The following is an 18,522-nucleotide window of genomic DNA, read 5'->3' as shown; positions in this document are numbered from 1 at the left end:
CAGTCTAGGGCTGCTGGAGGGGCTGGCCAGGAGGCCCGAGGTGGGGTCTCTGGATCATTATCTGTAAAGGAGGGACAGGCCATGCCGTGGGGTCAGTGCCGCACAGGCTCTGCTCTTCACCACGAGCTCAGACAGCAGTGCAGACCCCAAAGCCAGCCGAAGCATCCCTGATGCTCCGGGGTGAGGCATGGCTCTCAAGCATCTTTGAGGCACAGGGTCATGACAACCCACGGCCCCCCCAACCCCAACACCCCACAGGGACGACAACCCCCGGGCAGACCTGGACTGAGGGGTCGATGGCCTGGAGCTGTGGTTCCCAATGCCTTTCCAGGGAGTGGGAGCAAGTGGGCTCTCCCCACTCTCCTGCTGCTGTCAGAGCTGGAGCGGGAAAATTAGCAAAGCTTGAAGAAGACCAAGGTGAAGCAGAGCTGGAGTGGGGGGGGTTTTGCAGGGATGTACTCACAGGAGAAGGGTCGTGGTCTCCAGAAGGTCTCCTTGGCCCTAGGAGAGGGGGACAGAAAGGGGACAACATGTCAGGGGGGGCTGGGAGAGCCCCTGCCTGGTACTGGCACCTGGGTCAGATAGAACTGGGGGAGCAGTGACCAAGTGTGGGGGTGAGATGGGGCTATGAGAGGAGCAAAAGCCCCAGTTGTTGTGCACACATAATTTCTCGCCTTGCCACAAGCACCAACGAGCAGATTCCTAGAGAGCCCTGGCTCCAGGGCCGGCAGGGAGCCAGCAGCAGGGGCAGACACAGGTCTGACCGGTGCCGGGGGGCTCGGGGTGCTGATCTTCCCCCGAGTGTGGATGCTACTCCAGGACCAAGGACTGGGGCAGAGGGAAGGAGATGCTAGTGCTTCCACACCAGCCTTGCACCTCGTCAGCTGCCTACTGACCCCCTGCTCTGCAAAAGAGCAAGGTCCAGTCCTGCAGCCGTCTTTATCTTGCTCCAGACCAACTCTTTCCAGAACGTGAATTGCAGTGGAAATCATTTGGATGGCATTCAAATTAAAATTAAATAGAAAGCCTGGCTGTAACTGAGCACTGGGTGGGATGAGGAAGAAATGCAAATATTCCCTGCCATGGGGGAAAGGGAAGCTTATGTTCAAACCACTAATGCTATCACACCCCTGAGGAGCAGATAACTGGGAAAGGGGCTGGAAGATGCTAAAAGATCACCCAGCCCAGCCCCTTCCCCAGGGGAGGCTTCCCCTGCCCAGGCCAGATGGGTCCCACCAGTGGTGGACCTTCTGGAGATGAATTTTCCACCAGATTTTTGGGCAAAGCTCTTCCTGACACTCCACCTCCATTCCCTGCTGCACCCACAGCACCCACCCCTGTGTGGCTCCAGCCCACGGCTCACCCTTGGTGCCAGCAGCGGTGCCCACAGCAGAGGCGCGAGGCCAGGCAGGCGGTGGTGAGCAGGAGGCAGAGCAGAGCCAGGGCTCCCAGCAAGATGCCAAGGAAGGCAGCGAGGCTGATGGCCAGCCGCTCGCACCGAGCACCGGCAGGAGAGAAGATGGAGAAGGGGAGGCAGCTGCAGATGGGAGGGAGGAGCAGTGATGCCGTGGGGAGACGTAGCCATGCGCGTGGCCTCGTCCATCTCCAGCACCACTGCTACCTGCACGTGGGTCCCTCGGGCAGGTGCTGGCATCGGCCGCCGTGCTGGCAGTAGCCCATTTTGCAAGGGGAGATGCAGATGAAGCCGATGGTCCCCACATAGCGGAGCCGGTAACCTTCGTAGCCGTACAGATCACAGGAGAAATAGTGCCTCAGCTCAGCCACCGTCACTGGGGAGGGAAGGCATGGGTTCGGCCATGTGGCAGCATCACCCCTTGAAGCTCCTGGAGCTGGATCAGTGCCTGGGATGGGGACTGCCACCCACCCACCTCCCCGCAGGTGTTACCCAAACCCCAGGGAACATAGGATGATGGCGAATGGACCGTGGGAACACTGGGGTGCTCCTCCTGTGCTCCCCAGCTCGGCACCGGCAGTGACTCACACTTCACCAGGTCCATGATGTTGTCCCGGTGCAGGGGCTGGAAGAGGAGGTGCGTGTCCGCCTCTCGCCGCCCCCGCCGCCTGTTGAAGGCGCCGATGATGGCCCCTGGCAGCTCCTCATTCAGGAACTGGATGACGGTGCCATGACTGTCGTAGGCAAACTCAGACACCACTGTGAAGGTGAAGCCATCATCATCGGTCCTGCGGAGAAAGGTCAGGGCTGCTGGTGGAGCTGCTGCTGCATCACAGAGCAGCTGAGCCTCACTTTGCCTCAGTTTCCCCATTTGGAGGGACATAAAGAAGGGAGGAGGCACATGGGCATCATTGCTGAAAGGTGCCGTGAGGCTCATGTGCCCCCATGGGTTCATCAGTATCACAGCTGGAAGAACAGACCCTGGCTCGGGGGGAAAATACCCTTTTTGTCCCCAACTCTGTGGCCCTGTGCCCGGCCCTGCCTAGCCAGCTCCCCAGGTGGGCATGGGGCTGCTCCACCGCCGACTCACGTCTGGGTGATGTTGATGTTGCTCTGGAAAGCCTTCACCTCCATGGAGCCCAGGATGGCTGAGACCTGTGATGAGTGAGCAGGAGGGTGTCAGAGGAGAGCAGGACGGCACTGGTGCAGGGAGAGGCTGAAGGGCGATGTGGGCACCGTGGCCGAGCCCTGAGGGCTGCTGTGGCCTTTTATCTGCACGCTGGGGACCTGGCACGTGGCCATGGCAGCAGCCGGTGTCACGCTACTAGCGCTGCCTCCCTCTGGACCTGCGGATCTGCTGGGTCCCTGGGGATCCCGTGGGAGGGGGATACATGGAAGTACTGCCACCCCAAGCTACCATGCCGCCCGGAGTGCTGGTGTGTCCCCCTCCCCGAGCCCGTCCCCTCCAGTGACGTACAGTGCTGTTGACTTCCCCGGCAGTGGCGTTTTGCAGTGCCCTGACCCACAGCTGGACGCTTCTCCGGGGGAGATCTGCTGAGAGGACACCACAGTGGTGGTCTGGCATCCCAGGACTGGGGTGAGCGGGGTTGGGGTTCAGCCCCCACCACGCACAGGCACCCACCTGCCCTGGCCAGTGGCCGAAAATCCCCCCCTGCCACCAGGCAGTGCTGGTCAGTGAAAGCTGGGGGGCAGGCACAGGTAGGGGTGCAGGTGATGGGGTGCAGATGGCAGCGTCCCCCGTTGCTGCAGTAGCCCTCGGGGCAGGAGTGGGAGACGCAGGATGAGCCACATCCCGGCCCCTCGCCTGCAGGACAGGGAGCCCAGGTCAGGAAGAGACAGAGCCTGGCAGCAGCAGCAGAGCCCCGCTGTGCTGATCCAAGCCCAGCCACTCCTCAGATGGTAATGCCTTTTTTCCAGGTTTTGAGGATACATTCGTGCCTTAGGACTTCTAGTATAAATCCAGATCCTCAAGGAAAAGCCCTGCTGGAGCCTTTTGCTCTTGTGAAAGCCCAACCTGCTGCATTAGAACAGGAGCAAAAACTCCCCAACCTCCACTCAGGCAATTGGGCTTTGATGGGACGAGATATTTTTTTCTCAAAGACAAAAACTGCACAGGAAAATTTTCCCTTCTCCATGGACTAGAGAGATCTGCAGCGTGGGAGCATGAGAGGTGCTGGACTCTGGTTTCTTCTGTTAAGGATGGCAAGGGCATGGGTACAGAGCTCAGCCGACTCCTCTCCTTTCTGGCCAGTTTGGGTCCCGCAGGAGCTCTCTTCCACTGAGGCTTGGAGGGTGATGGGAATGAGGAACATGCCCACTGAGGACCATGCCCTCCAGGGTGCCTGTACTCACCCTCATCACCAGACAGGCAGGAGCAGGTGTAGCTGCCCACCGTGTTGGTGCAGGTGGCGTTCCCCGGGCACCCCATCCCCTGCGCACACTCGTCGATATCTGCCAAGGCAATGCAGCGTGGTACCGGGAGAAATACCTCAGCCAGGTCCTGTGGATGCCCCAGGTTCCCGGTACCCACGGCAAGCCCTCATCACCTGAGCAGTGCCGCCCATCGCCGGTCAGGCCAGCTGGGCAGGAGCCGCAGCCAGTGTGTGAGTTGCAGCCCACACCAGGGAAGCATCCCTGGGCGCAGGGGTCTGGCGGGTCCTGGCAGAAGGGACCTGAGTAGCCGCCGTCACACTTGCAGGCTGCCAGCTGGGAAGGGGACAATGACACCAGCTTAGGAGACATGAGGAGGATGAGTGGACAATCAATGTGACTGACATCATGTTGGGCACAGCACGGTGCTGGGGGAGCTTTCCAGCACTCGGTGTTGCCCAAACTCCACTACCTGCAGGGAGGACCCTCCGAGGGTGACGGTGTCGCTGTAGTCGCACTCCTGGCTCCTGCTGCAGCTGCAAAGGGTGAAGTGGAGCCGGAGGAGGGCAGAGAGGTTGTTGGACCCAACAGCCTCCAGGCTGACAGTGAGAGGGTTGGTCCCGCGGGGCTCCCACGTCAGGGTGCCGCTCTCTGCCAGGGGAGAGGCGGCAGTCAGAGGAGGTGGCAGAGGAAAGGGGCTGAGCGGCTGGTGTCACCCTGTCCCATCCCAGCTGCCCCATGTCTTCTTCCCTACCTGATACGTTGAGCTCTGGGGAAAGGTGGGGGACGAAGCGTGCACCTGCCCCCACGGCACGGTACTGCCTCCTGACCCTTTCGGTCCTGAAGGCTGTGAGTGACGTGTCACCGATGATGATGGGAGGGAAGGCGTCTGAGGAAAGAGCAGCCCAGCAAGCAGCTGAATGTTTGCTATGTGGTCTTGGCACCCCTTGGCTCTGAGTCTCTCCTGGTGAGGATGGGATCCCAGGCAGATGCTGCCATGACCACCCACCAACAAGGCCCTTGTGTTGCATGCCCAGGCTGGTCAATGCAACTAAGAGACCTTGGTGGCAACTATCCTGCTTGTGGCATCTCCCAGGCTTGGAGACCAGCCAGCCAGGCAATGCAACTAAGAGATCTTGCTGACTTCTCTCCTGCCTCACATGGTGCAAGAAAGGCCAGGGAAGGAGCAGGGCACTTCTCAGTTATCCAAGCAATGCCCTGTCAGAAGCGAGGATCTGCTCCACTTACTGAGGACCATCTTCTTCTGCTGAAAGTCATCTGTGAGGCTCCGGGTGGCCAGGCCCAGTGCCACGTCCCCTGTGCTCAAAGCATCATAGATGCACTCCTTGCTGCCATGGCACCGCGAGGCTGCCAGCTGGTACTGGCTTTCGTTCTCCTGCCGCAGCCGAGACAAGAAGATGGGTGCGAAGTTTGTTACTGGTGAGGTTAGAGGCTGAACAAACAGACTGTGCTCTCCAACAGCCCCTGCAAGAGAGAACACCATGGGTACAGCCTTGGATTTTTACCTTTTTTTTTGTATTTTAGGACTCATTTCCACGGGGCAGCAAGGAGACCAAAGGGCTTCCTTGGCACCACTTTTGCTCAGGCAGATGCCTAAATCTCTCCAGCCAAAGCATGACCAGAAGGTGCAGGAATCGGGGGGATTGCAAAGATGGGTCCCAAGCGTGGACTTACAGGTCATCCCGTAGCTGTAGATCTCCTCCTCGCTGCTGTTCACAGGGATGATGGTACCGTTTGGTGTCTGGAAGTCATCTGTGGGGTCATGGTCCCACACACCTGGTGGAGCATCACCAGAGCACTGGAGTCCCCTTTGCTGGGGCTGACCCCCTCGCTGGTGCTGGTCAAGGCTTAGTTTATACCCAGAGGTCCTCTCCCTTGCAAGCCTGTTCCCCCACAGTTTACCAGCCGGCTTTGGGGTGGGAAAGGGACTTTGTATTCCAGCTCTGCAGCGGTGCCAGAATTCCTCACCCAGAAGGCCTTTGGTGCCATTGTAGTACCGATCAGGCAAGCTGCAGACCACACTGAGGATCCCGGAGACAGATGAGACACAGACAGCAATGGCCCCATCAAAGACGACCGTGATGGAGGAGTTGTTGACCAGCAGGACGCCGGAGCTGTAGTACACTTCAGCACCCATGTCTGCAAGAGAAGGAGAGAACAGAGGCAGAGTCCATGCAAGGCTGGGGTCTGAAATGACATCCCTGAATTTGGGGAGGGGAGCACTCCCCATCACCCTGGCTGAGCCAGAGATGGGGTACAGGTGGGAGGTGTTTGATGGGGCTCAGGATGGCTGCCCTCATGCTGGGCAGGGCTAGTCCCTGTGGGATGGAGACATCTCTCATCCCCCCAGATACATTCATATCCCACTCACCTTGGGAATAGGAAAACTGAATGGTTTTGTTGTTCAGGAGGACTTGGATGTCACCCTGGCTCCCCAAGGTCCACTCAACCTGCAAATCATGATGGATGTCCTAGTCAGTCCCTCTGCTCGTCCCATCCCGCTGTCCCCCCATGTTGGGGACATGTAAGATAAACCCCATCCTCCTCCAGCCCCAGCAGAGAGGGTCAGCCCCAGGGCTGTGTCGGTGCGCTCTTCACCCCAGCAAACACGCAATAAAGCAGCTTTGATGGTTGCACAGAAGAGGACAGCAAGCTGCCCACCTCACTGCTGGCACAGGGCACACATGGGCCACCACCGCTGCTGGGCTGACCATGGCAGAGAGGAGAGCAGTGCTGGTGGACTCCAGGCTCTGAGTCCCCTCCTCACACTGCTCAACAGCTGTTTCTGGAGACACTGGGAGATTTTACTTACTGAAATGGGTGTGGGGAGCAATTCTGCAAAGCAAAGGAGACTACGCGTTTGTGCTAACGTGTCCAGAGGAGACCGATGGTCGGGGCGAAGGGTGTGCAATGAAGAGGCTGGAGCAGACAGTGTTCCTGAAGAGCTCTAGGCCCTTGCTGGCCAGCTTGCAAGAGGTGTTAGAACGGTGGCTCGTTAGTCTTAGTTCAACACACTGCTATTAGCACTTTGTTGGGGTTGTGGGAGGTGGCAAGGAGAGGAGATGGGGTGCTCCTCAGGTCCCGGCCACTTGTAAGTGAATGGCAGAGGTGATATTCAACCTGTCACAGGGATCTGCCCCATTAGATGCTCAAATTGATACTCAGGTCACTCCTACTCACTGTTGTGGTGGTGGCAGAGATGTACTGGGCAGCAAAGGCCACAAAGTTGGTGGCCTGGGCTGTCCCGGTCTGGATTGTGCGCCCTTGCAGAACAAAGCTGGTCTGGGCTTTGCTGGCAAGCAGCAGGACAAAGTCCCCGAGCCCGTTGAAGGTGTAGGTGAGTCCATCCAGGGTGGTGATGTGGGGGTCCCCAAAGGCACCAGCTGGGGTCCGAAAGAGATGGAGCCATTTTAGGGGGAGGAAGAAAAGCAAATGCTGGTGTCAATACAAGGAGGAGAGAAGTCCCCGGTGCTGCACGGGGCTCAACAGTCCCCGCTGGGGTGCTGCAAAGCGTAGTTTAATGCATGGGGTCCGTGTGCAGCTGTGCCACCCACTCAGTACCCTGGCACAGAGGAGGCAGAGCCCTGGGCACTCACCTTGGGTGGGTGGCACATAGCCCTCGCAGCTGACCCTCGGTCTCTTCTCAGCAAACCTGGAGCAGAACAGGGGCTTCCCCACGCGCTGGCAGCACCAGTCAAACGCCTCCAGCTCCTCATCTGCAGAGGAAGGCAGCCGGGTGCTGGGGGGGTGTCGGGATCCCCACTGCACCTGCAGAGCACTTCGTGCTGGGGGTGTTACAGGGCAAGGGAGTGGTGGTGCCCACTTACCTGCCCCAGGGTGGGTGGGGAGGCTCCAGGCTCTCTCCTGCCAACCTTCCAACAAGCTCCCGTCTTGGTAGAGACATCGCACCCCAGCTCCGGCCAGGTTGGGGGACACGGTGCGCAGCATCCTCACGGAGGCATCTGCTGAGCCTGAAGTAGTGCAGGAGGTCACAGCCACCCCCAGAGCAGGAGGGGACGCACCACTGTCCCCCCACCCCATGCTCAGCACCTCTGCTCTGGCGGTAGCGGGGGTCCAGATCTGCCTGGGGTCGGGAGCAGGGGCATGGCAGCAGCCCGCTGTTCCAGGAAGCAGGTGCCGGCTGCGTATCCAGCCATGCCAGGCACCGCAGTCTGTAGTTCACCCGGGAGACACTGTCCAGCCTGTATATCCACAGCCCACGAACATCTGGGGAAGCAACCAGAGAAAAGCACGGCTCGGCTGGGGTCTCGTCTGGTGCCAAGGGGGATCCTGTGGGACAACCGGCCCTGGCCTCACATGAGGTCTCCAGGCTCCCTCTAGAGCCAGCGGGGCCATGGGAAGCCACAACAGGACATGGGACACTCATGTTCTGCTCTTGGTGGCCTGCTCTGGTCCAGTGGCTTCGCTGGCCCAACGCCTCACAGGGACACAGGCTGGGGACACCGTCCTGGGGCAGAGAACATGGCTGCCTCCGTCCCCATCCAACCCGAGCGCTCCTCCAGTGCCGTACCAGTGCTGGTGCTGCTGTGCTGGTCTGGTCGGTATTTGACAGCCGGTGGCTTTTGAGTCAGCTCATTATTTTGGGCATAGCCATTGCCACTGTGTGGAGAGAGATTTGGGGTTACTCGCCCAACGCAACCCTCCTCTGCTCCCTGTAAAAGAGTTGGGGTGGGAACGGCTGCGATTTGCAGGAGAGAGCGTTTAAACAGGACAGGGTTGTTCCAGGGGTGGGAGTTGGATTCTCCTGGGAATAATATCCCTGATGGTCCCAGCGTAGTGCTGGGACAATCCCTGCCGTCCAAAAACGCAGCCACAGACGTGCACAGCACCTGGTGAAGCCGATCAACACATTGCCCGCAGCCAGCTCAGCGTAGTCCCACCGCATCCCGCCGTCCTGGTAGAGCAGCAGGGCGAAGGAGCGGTTCCCATCAGTGGTGAGGACTGCCTGGTAGGTGCTTGTCTGGAGAAACCCGAAGCACCCCCTTAGCACCCTCAAAGCCTCCCCTGCTCTCCCCGAAGTGCAGATAGAGGCAGTGAGACCCCAAACACCCACATCAAGCCATGGGAGAGCGGCAGCCCAGCCCTGCCTCAGCCATCACTGGTGACAGTCCCCTGTGTCACCTGGGTTCCCCACTGCTCACCCGAGTGTCATCTCGCCGGGACGGATATGCTGGAGCCTTCTCCCATGTCACCTTCAAGGTCCATTTTGCTACATAGGGGGTTTTCAGGTATTTCTCGATCTTCTCTTCCACATCATGGACGAGGGGGTCTCGAGTAGAGCTGAGGGTGGGGTACTCCTGCCGGTTGGCAAGAGAGAGGGTTAAATGGGTGAGCTGGGAGCTGGGCTCTGCCAGGAAAACATCTTTGGTGGCTCTGACCTGGTACCAGGTGGTGCCAACACCCTGGGAAAAATCTGCATCGTCCCAAAAGACAGCCACCATTGGCAAACCATCCTGGCCGCTGAAGCCCTGGGGAGGCGGATTGGGGTTGGAGGGGACATAGTTGTCCGTGGGTGGGAAAATGATCTGTCCGTTATCTGTAAACTAACCAAAATAACTTGTTATTTGTCAACACCCCAGGCAGCTCCTGCCCAGCCCATGCGGCTTTTAGCCTCCATGGCTGAGTAGAAACCCGACATTTTAAATAGAAAAAAAAAACAACATTTGGGTGAAGTTTGGTTTCTGCTCCATTTCCGTGATGTTTTTTCTACTAAAGAGGCTGCACATCCCTTATGTTCTCAGCAAGGGGGGAACTCACATAGAGAACATCCTGCAGTGACTTCCCGAAGGGGAATCCAATCTCTGGCTTGAACAGAGGGGAGTTAAAATCCACCATCCTCTGGACGCATTCTCGGTCCCCTCCCTCCGCGCCAAAGGGGTAGAGTGAGGCTGCTGGCACTGACATGGGCAGGAGAAAAATCGAAAAGGTGAAAAACCATTAATGTCTGCTCCATGCTTCCTGTAGCCAGGGCAAACTCGCCGCCTTGCCACCGGGATGCTGTTGCCTGTGCTCTCCCCAGCCAGACCAGTGCTCTGATGTCTCGTAACCCAATTTTTAATACAGTTTTTAACTTGGAATAGGATGCTCTCAGATGTCTCGTTTCACCTTTCCCCACAAATCTGGCAGCTCAAAGTGCAATGCAGAAGAGTCACCCCAGGCCAGGCCATACCCTCAGCCGTCGTGGTGGTTGGCTGGCTGACAACCCCTTCCTCCTCTTTGCTTTGAGAAGAAGAATATCTACTTACTGATAAGCCCACGCGTGGGTTGAGGCTCAGCGGCAGGACTTCTGTGGCCAGTGGTGGTGTGAGCAGATGTACTGGATGCTGTGGCTTGTTCTCTCTGTGTCTCAAAGGCAGGAGCTGGGATGGTGGCAGAACTGGTGGTGGCTGGTGGTCTCCCCAGTGCTGCAGTCCCCGGGGCTGGGAGATCTGTCGTCTCCTCAGCAGGTCTCACTGGGGCTGTGGGCAAAACAGCTGCGGTGCTGCCTGCAGTGATGGCTGTGGTACTGCCTGCAGCGATGGCTGCAGTGCTGCCTGCGATCATGGCTCTGGTGCTTTCTACAGCGATGGCTGCGGTGCTGCCTGTGGTCATGGCTGTGGTGCTTCCTGCCATGATGGCTGCGATGCTGCCTGCAATGGTGGCCATGGTGCTGCCTGCAGCAACAGCTTTGGCGCTGCCTGCGATCATGGCTGCAGTGTTGCCTGCAGTAGTGGCCGAGATGCTGCTTACAGTAGTAACTCTGGTGATGGCTGCAGTGCTGCCTGTGGTCATGGCTCTGGTGCTGTCTGCAGCAATGGCTTTGGTGCTGCCTGCAGTGACGGCTCTGGTGCTGCCTGTGGTTATGGCTATGGTGATGCCTGCAGTGACAATTCTGGTGCTACCTGAAGCAATGGCTGTGGTGCTGCCTACAGTGACCACTCTGGTGCTGCCTGCAGCAGTGGCCGTGGTACTGCCTGCAGTGACAGCCCTGGTGCCACCTGCAGCAGTGGCCGAGGTACTGCCTGCAGTGACAGCCCTGGTGCTACCTGCAGCAGTGGCCGTGGTACTGCCTGCAGTGACAGCCCTGGTGCTACCTGCAGTGGTGGCCATGGTGCTGCCTACAGTAGTAGCCGTGGTGCTTTCTGCAGTGATGGCTGCAGTGTTGCCTGCAGTCATGGCTCTGGTGCTTCCTACATTGATGGCCTCGGTGCTGCTGGCAGTAGTGACTGTGGTGCTGCCTGCGATGGCTGCGGTCCTGCCTACAGTAACGGCCATGGTGCTGCCTGCAGCAACAGCTCTTGTGCTGCCTGTGGTGATGCCTGTGGTGATGGCTGCGGTGCTGCCTGCAGTAGTGGCCGAGGTGCTGCTTACAGTAGTAGCTGTGGTGCTGTCTGCAGTGATGGCTGCAGTGCTGCCTGTGGTCATGGCTCTGGTGCTGCCTGCAGTAGTGGCCATGGTGCTGCCTGCACTGATGGCTCTGGTGCTGCCTGCAGCAATGGCTCTGGCGCTGCCTGTGGTCATGGCTGTGGTGGTGCCTGCAGTGAGAGCTCTGGTGCTACCTGAAGCAATGGCTGTGGTGCTGCCTGCAGTGATGGCTGTGGTGATCTCTGCAGTGATGGCTGCAGTGTCGCCTGCATTCATGGCTCTGGTGCTTCCTACAGCGATAGCCGTGGTGCTGCCTGCAGTGGTGGCTCTGGTGCTGCCTGTGGTCATGGCTCTAGTGCTGCCTGCAGTAGTGGCTGTGGTGCTGCCTGCAGTGACAGCTCCAGTGCTACCTGAAGTGATGGCTGTGGTGCTGCCTACAGTACTAGCTGTGGTGCTCTCTGCAGCAATGGCTGCAGTGTTGCCTGCAGTCATGGCTCTGGTGCTCCCTACATCGATGACCATGGTGCTGTCTGTAGCGGTGGCTCGGGTGCTGCCTGCGATGGCTGCAGTGCTGCCTACAGTCGTGGCTGTGGTGCTGCCTGTGGTCATGGCTCTGGTGCTGCCTGCGACAGCCGTGGTGCTGCCTGCAGCAATTGCTCTGCTGTTGCCTGCAGTCATGGCTCTGGTGCTGCCTGCAGTGATGGCTGTGGTGCTGCCTGCAGTAGTGGCCGTGGTGCTCTCTGCAGCGATGGCTGCAGTGTTGCCCGCAGTCATGGCTCTGGTGCTTCCCACAGTGATGGCTCTGGTGCTGCCTGAAGCGATGGCTGCGGTGCTGTCTGCAGTGATGACTCTGGCGCTGCCTGCAGTGGTGGCTGCAGTGCTGCCTACAGTAGTAGCTGTGGTGCTCTCTGCGGCGATAGCTGCAGTGTTGCCTGCGGTCATGGCTCTGGTGCTCCCTACATCGATGGCTGTGGTGCTGCCTGCAACAGTGGCTCGGGTGCTGCCCGTGATGGCTGCGGTCCTGCCTACAGCAGTGACTGCAATGCTGCCTACAGTGATGGCTTTGGTGCTGCCTGCGATGGCTGTGGTCCTGCCGACAGTCGTGGCTGTGGAGCTGCCTGCAGCGATGGCTGTTTTCTCCCCCCAGGCAGATGCCCCCGGGGATGTCCAGCTTCCAGGAGGTGACATGTGTCCTGCTGGTCCCACAACACGGTTGCCAACAGCTGTGGGAGAAGTGGCGTTTGTTGCTGGCCCAGGGAGGGTCTGTCCAGTTGCCACCTCCTCAGTTGCACCAACTTCAAGCGGGGATGAGGGGGATGTTGCTGGCACCTCCGCAGGTCTGTGCAGGCTGGGGAGGGCTGTACCAGGCACCGTGATGGCATGGCTGGGACCAAGGATGCGCCAGGACCTGGCAGTTGTCTTCATGATGGGGGTATGTGCTGCTGGGGACAGGACAGGTCGCCCTCCTCCGCCTGCCTCATCATGTGTGACAGTGGGGGACAGGGCACTGCTGGTGCTGGTGGCCTTTACCATGGCAGACAGCACGGCTTCAGTGGTCCCCGTCACCATGAAGGTCTCCTTGCTGGCTGAGCTGGCTGGATGGATGGTGTTGCTGGGTGACACACTGGTGTCTGGTGTGGTGGTCGAGCTTGTGCCAATGCTGTTAAAGACAGGCACGTGGGTGCTCTTGGTGCTGGCTGGGGGTGCTGCACCCTCGGCGCCACTTTCAGAGGGGGTCGTGAGTTCCCCAGTGGTGGTACCACCGGCACCTGACCAGGACACAGCTGTAGTCACCCATGTGTGTGTGTGGCCAACAGCGAGCGAGGAGACCCCAGCCGAGGGCTTGTCCTCAGTCGCTGGGCTGGGAGCCCACAAAGCTGGGTCACGGGAACTTTCGGCGGACTCAGGAGCTGTCCTCGGGTTGACATGGGGGTTGTACAGAGCAGAGGTGCTGCTGGGGACAGCAGAGGGGGGTGTCATTACCCTCCCAAGACTGGCATTGCCTGTTCCTGCTGCTGGACCAGTGACAGTGATACTGGAGGCAATGGAGGATGCTGCTACTGATGGCTGGGTGTTCCTGGGAACAGGAGGTGACACACTGACATGTGGCTCAGCGGTACTGTGAGCAAGGCCAGGGGAAGGTGCTGTAACTGGCTCCAGAGCTATGGGTGACGCAGTGCCTGCCATGGCCATTGCCGTGGGGCTTTTGCTGCTCGGGGTAGAGAGTGCTGAGGGAGCGGCATCACCGGTGCCTGCCTCAGCAACCCCAGCCATGGGGATGGATGCTCCCAGGTGCAGCCCTGCAGCCCTGCTCCCTGTCGTGGGAGAAGCCATGTCCGTGTCCATGCTTGTGTCCATGTCCGTGTCCGTGGTAGGCTCAGCAGTGCGATAGCTGTGGTCCAATGCAGCCATGCTTGGCCAAGCAGCGATGCTGGCTGTGGCGGGGGGTGACACCGGCAGGGCTGTCCCCAGGGCAGTGTCACTGCTGTGGGGGGTATCTGTTGTTGCTCCTGTCCTTGTGTTTTCAACCAGGGTTGGGCCCAGAGCTGCCTGTGTGGTGCTGCCATCTCCAGCCGGCTGGGACCTGCCCCTGGCTTCCTCCATGGCTTCGTTTTTCAGGAGCAGTGGTGTCACAGGCTGGAGTGTCTTGCTGCTGGTGGTGTTGGGGAGGGCACTGGCAGTGGCCAGTGCTGGGCTGGGGGTAGCCATGACCGATGGGGCTGAGTGACCACCCCTGGGAACCGGGAGAGGCAGATCCACAGGAGGTCTGGTTTCAGGAGCATGGGTCCCTTGGGCAGGAGTCTCTGGTGACGGCCCAGCAGTGATGATTATGCGGCTGGGAGCTGCCCTGGCTGCACTGGCACTTGGGTCCTCCGTGCCCACCTCCAGGGACACCGTGCCCACTGCTTTCCCTGCAGTGCTGCTGTCAGGGTGAGAGCCACCTGAAGCACCACCCATTGATGGCGGTGAGGTGGCTGGGGACAGTGGGGACATGCCTGCTGCTATCTCTGGGTTGATGCTGGATCGGGACACCCCCTGAGCCATTCCTGCAGGGTCACTGCCTTCCAGGAGAGCAGGGACGCCTGCTCGTGATGCCACAGAGACACTGGCTGCTCTGGGTACCCCGGGGGTGCCTGGCAGAGCTGTGCCTGTGCCTGGTGCAGCACTTGGCAACCACGTCTCTGTCCCCAGAGCTGCCCCACGTTGAGGCTCAGCCCAGAGCAGTGGGGCTGTTGCAGCTCCAGGAGTGACACCAGTTGCCGGGGGTGCTAAGCCTGCAGTGGGACCAGGCTGGTTGCGGCCAGGAGATGCTTTAGGTGCAGCCGGGGTGTCACCAGTGTCCCACAGCATTGTGGTGGCATCACCACTGGCTGCTGATGCTGTTCCCATCTCTGCTTCACTAATTGGAATGTTGCTAATGAGAGAGGATGGATGAACGGCTGGTCCGGTTCGGACGCCATACCCGCCAAGGGAAGATGTTGGTGCAGCAGCGCCTGGAGAGGCCCCACCTGGCATTGCTCCGCCAGTGACTGTGAGGGACAAGGCTGTGGCCACGCCGAGTCCAGTTGAAGGGGATCCACCTGCAGCCACCTCTGCCGTGATGGCCCTGGGACCTGTCCAGGGGGTTTGGGGAAGCAGAGCCCCTGTGAGGTGTGCAAAGGGGGCTGAAGAGGGACCACCAGAGCTGTCACGAGCTGCATCGGGGGACATGTCCATGTCGAGCCCTGCTGGGGTGGCCTCCGCCTCCAGAAAAGCAGTGTCTGCTGTGGCTCCAGTGCTGGGCTCGCTCCTGATGGATGCCAGATCAGCACCAGCGCTTCCTGGGGCTAGGAACAATGCAGTGGGGACGTGCTCTGCAGTGGTGACATCCATCACTGCGGCTGGTGTGCTGGGAGTTGGCGTGGTGGCCTGGGGACGGGTGATGGCGTTGGCTCCAGGCAACCCATCTCCTGCGGTGCCGGGGGTCATGCTGCAGCTAGGGGGAAGCATCTGTCCTGCACTGGCACCACCGGGGAGCTGGGGGGAAGGGGCTGGAGGCGGTGGAGTGAGGGGCACAGAGTGGTCCTGTGAGACGATGTGACCAGCATTGGATAAAGTTCCTGGCTCTGCAGCCTCGCTGATGCCAATGGCAGCAGAAGAAAAGGTGACCTTTGCCGAGGATGTACTTAGGGGTTCTGCAGATGGTGGGACCACTATCCTGGCTCCCTCGGTGGCTGAGTGTGAGAGATCCCCGGGGAGGGCAGTGGCAGGGCTGGCTGAGGCTGCTGCCAGCAGCATGGGGCTGCCCATGTCCTGAGAGAGGCTGGCTGCCGCGACTGGGCGTGAAATGGCCTCGTTCAGCCCTGGTGTGACCTGGGACAGGTGCATGGTGGTTGTGTGTGGCTCAGCAGAGCTCTTGTTGATGTTGCGGGGTGATGTTCCTGTGCTGCGCTCATCCTGGGGAAGCGACGGCACCATGGTCAGCACTGTCATCGGCGTCTCCTTCACCGTGATGGCATTGCCCAGCTGCACCAACTTGTTGGCATCGGTCAATTTGCCGGTGACTGTGGAAGATGCTTTCGTCCCTGGCACTGGTTGAGCGGTCAGGGCATATGCCATCGGTGGGGACAGACCTCTGCCTCGTCCTGGGGGGATGCCTCTTAGTGCACCAGCCCCATCCATGGCTGGCTCGGCTGCAGTGCCCTCTTGCATGGGGACAGTTGTTCCCAGGACCGGCTTTCCAGGGATGCTGTCCGGAATGACTCTGGACACCTCCACAGTCTGCTTGGGAGCGGTGCTGCTGTTTGATGGTGGTGGCTTACTTGTCATCCCTGTCACAGCAGGGACACCTGGAGCTGGGGCTGATGTGACTGTGGCTGGCGCAGCACTGCCGCTGCCTGTGGCAAGAGCCACCACATGCCCTGTTGGCACAGGGGATGGAAGTTGCCCACGCTGAGCAGTGATGGGAGCTGGAGGGACGTTGGTCAGATGGCCAGCAGCGTGTGGGAAAGGAACCTCCACCTCTGCCTGGGGGCTGCCTTGTGCTGCCGGACCCCCGGGGAACTCTGCCGTGCTGGGAGGCTCCCCCTGCTCACTGCTGGCCCTGGCTGGGACCAGCGCTCTTGTCATCACCGGCAGCACCAGGCTGCCTGCGGGACATGACAAGGTGGCCCCAGCTGGATCAACCGCACTGCGGCCCCAGCAGGCAGGAACCTGCCCGTGGCTGGCTGCCTGCGCCCTTACCTGATCCGTGGCCGTCTGTGGAAATGGTGGTCCCGCCGGTGGCAGAGGGGTGCTCCAGCTGGGCGGCTACAGTGGTGGGGAGTGCCTGGCACATGCCCAGGTCCAGAGACAGCCCGGCACTGGTGCTGTCGGCTGTGGGGGAGACGCTGCCCAGCTCTGCTGGGACTGGTGCGGGGGCAAGGGGCTGCTCCCCCGTCTCCCTGGCTTGTGCTGGCAGAAAAGCGGGTAGGTAAGGGCAGGAAAGGGAAGAAGAACTGCTCGAGGTTCCCATTGCCCCCATCCCTCCTCCCTGCTGTGGAATGAAGGTGCCCCCAGGCCACAAGTTGCCCTCAGGGCTGGTCCCCACCCCAGCACATGCAGCTGGACCAACGCTGAGAGCAAGATGGGCACCTTCCCTTGGGCGAGAGTCCCCATTTGACCCACAGACCCCCCCCCCCACACACACTTCTCGGCAGTCGGGGGACCATGCCGAGGCTGCGGCAGGAGCAGGCAGAGACAGGGCAAATCCCAGCTGGGCACTCGGGCTCGAACTCACAGCGTTTGAGCAGCCAGAGAGTCATTCACAGCCTGATACCCATCACCCGTCACCCAGAGGGTATCGGCCACCCAGTCAGACAGCAGCAGTGCAGGTTGACCCCAGCACTTACCTGGCAGCACCCAGAGTCCCCCCAGCACCCAGCTCCAGAGCAGCCACTGGCCCCAGCACCCCATGGTGCTCCCTCAGCGGCAGGGACAGAGCTGCAGCTCTCCCTGTCCCAGAGCGACACACGACAGGGTGGCTCTGTGGGTGAGCACTCCCCTGGGCGGGGGGAGGAGGGGGGGACGAGGGTGCCACGTGCCCTGCCTGTGGCACTGACGGCTCCAGGTCCTCCCAACCTGCCATGGAGCTGGCTGCATCCCTGTCCTAGGGACACACTGACGCTGGGGGACACCTGTTTTGCCATGGCAGGTGTGAAGATTCTTCCCAGGGTGACCCCATGGTTGACGCTCCAAGATTGGGGTCCCTGACCCCCAGGGAACATCCAATGGGCTGCAAAGTCACCTGGCCCAAAGGCCCTGGGATGGCAAGCGAGGACAGGGTCCCCAGCAGGTCCCCAGCACCTCCAGGAGGGGTGGGTCAGCCCCAGGCCCTGCACACCCCATCCATCCCCCCGTTTGCTGCTGGGTCCCTGCCCGGCGTGGCCGATCACCCCTGGCAGGGGTGGGCTCACCGCCAAGGAGGAAGAAGGAAGGAGCAGCCTCCTGCTGCCGCCTCGGGGTCCCACACACTAACCCTGTCTCAGCACTGCCGCCACGGACCTGCGTGCCGGGGTTATCTGCGCCATCGCAGCAAACGCCTACGCAAGCCCAGCCAAGGCGGGGGTTGTTTCCACATGGGCGGCAGCGCCAAGCCTTGTCCTGGGTTGCAGGTCACCTTCCAAGGGGGATAGTGGCCAGGCGTACGTGGGTGCAAACGGACCCCGTGAGGCCACTGCACTAAACACACGATTGCCTCTTCATGGGGCCCAGCTCAGCTCCGGGATCATTTTAAGGGGGGGAACGTAAGTCGGTGAAGGTGTCGTGCCTTCCTTGCTTCATTGACAGCCATCCCACCTGGCTGCCATGCTGTGGCAGCTGCACCTTCAATAGGGAAACTGAGGCACGAGGAGCCCAAAGCACCTACACGTGGCCGTGCCCGTAGCAGCAGTGGAAAACCTTCCTATCACCACGCTCAGGGAGGGATGGGGGACCGGAGAGGAACGAAGTTGTGGGCGCACATGGCACACAGATGATGTGGGTGGCAGGGGCTCCCTCTGAAGCCGTCAAGCTCTGGAGCAGAGTGCATCCTGAGGACCAGGCACCACCAATGTCCATGGACCCAGCGGGTTTAGGCACCGAGGTCCTCCTCCACCTGCACAGAGACCCCTTCCTGATGCTGCTGCAAGGTGTCACCTCAGGGGACCCAGCTGAGGGGCTCCAACACCCACCCAGCGAGGGATCAGCCCTGCCACCTGGCCTGGGACCCTGCAGGGACAGCTCCCCCTGCCCTCCCCGCCCCGGCACCCGGCTGCAGCTGCGCAGTGGCATCTGATTGCACAAGGTCCCTTGCCGCCCCGCACATGGGTGGG

The 18,522-nt window shown here is 60.5% G+C and overlaps 1 protein-coding gene across 1 annotated transcript; it reads right to left on the bottom strand.

The window, feature by feature from the left end:
- Positions 1 to 4: 4 nt before the first annotated feature.
- MUC4 (mucin 4, cell surface associated) lies at positions 5 to 17,125 on the bottom strand. The gene is made up of 34 exons (XM_086618624.1): positions 17,062 to 17,125; positions 16,415 to 16,624; positions 15,445 to 16,320; positions 13,973 to 15,366; positions 12,310 to 13,039; positions 11,506 to 11,577; positions 10,873 to 11,016; positions 10,093 to 10,356; positions 9,605 to 9,744; positions 9,226 to 9,390; positions 8,989 to 9,144; positions 8,677 to 8,807; positions 8,358 to 8,446; positions 7,877 to 8,053; positions 7,654 to 7,797; positions 7,423 to 7,542; positions 7,007 to 7,209; positions 6,198 to 6,276; positions 5,795 to 5,965; positions 5,501 to 5,602; positions 5,054 to 5,290; positions 4,560 to 4,694; positions 4,278 to 4,456; positions 3,982 to 4,141; positions 3,788 to 3,886; positions 3,057 to 3,239; positions 2,892 to 2,965; positions 2,505 to 2,569; positions 2,003 to 2,202; positions 1,622 to 1,790; positions 1,364 to 1,537; positions 464 to 501; positions 281 to 378; positions 5 to 61 (listed from the first exon to the last, which is right to left on the bottom strand). Exons 1-34 carry the CDS (start codon positions 17,123 to 17,125, stop codon positions 5 to 7), a joined length of 7,299 nt encoding a protein of 2,432 aa, XP_086474750.1.
- Between the last annotated feature and the right edge of the window lie 1,397 nt (positions 17,126 to 18,522).

This window comes from Tauraco erythrolophus, chromosome 11 (genome assembly GCF_009769465.1).
Source record: "Tauraco erythrolophus isolate bTauEry1 chromosome 11, bTauEry1.pri, whole genome shotgun sequence".
In the NCBI taxonomy this organism is placed as follows: domain Eukaryota; kingdom Metazoa; phylum Chordata; class Aves; order Musophagiformes; family Musophagidae; genus Tauraco; species Tauraco erythrolophus.
Note: the sequence above shows the minus strand (reverse complement) of the source record. Positions and strands in the feature narration are given on the sequence as shown.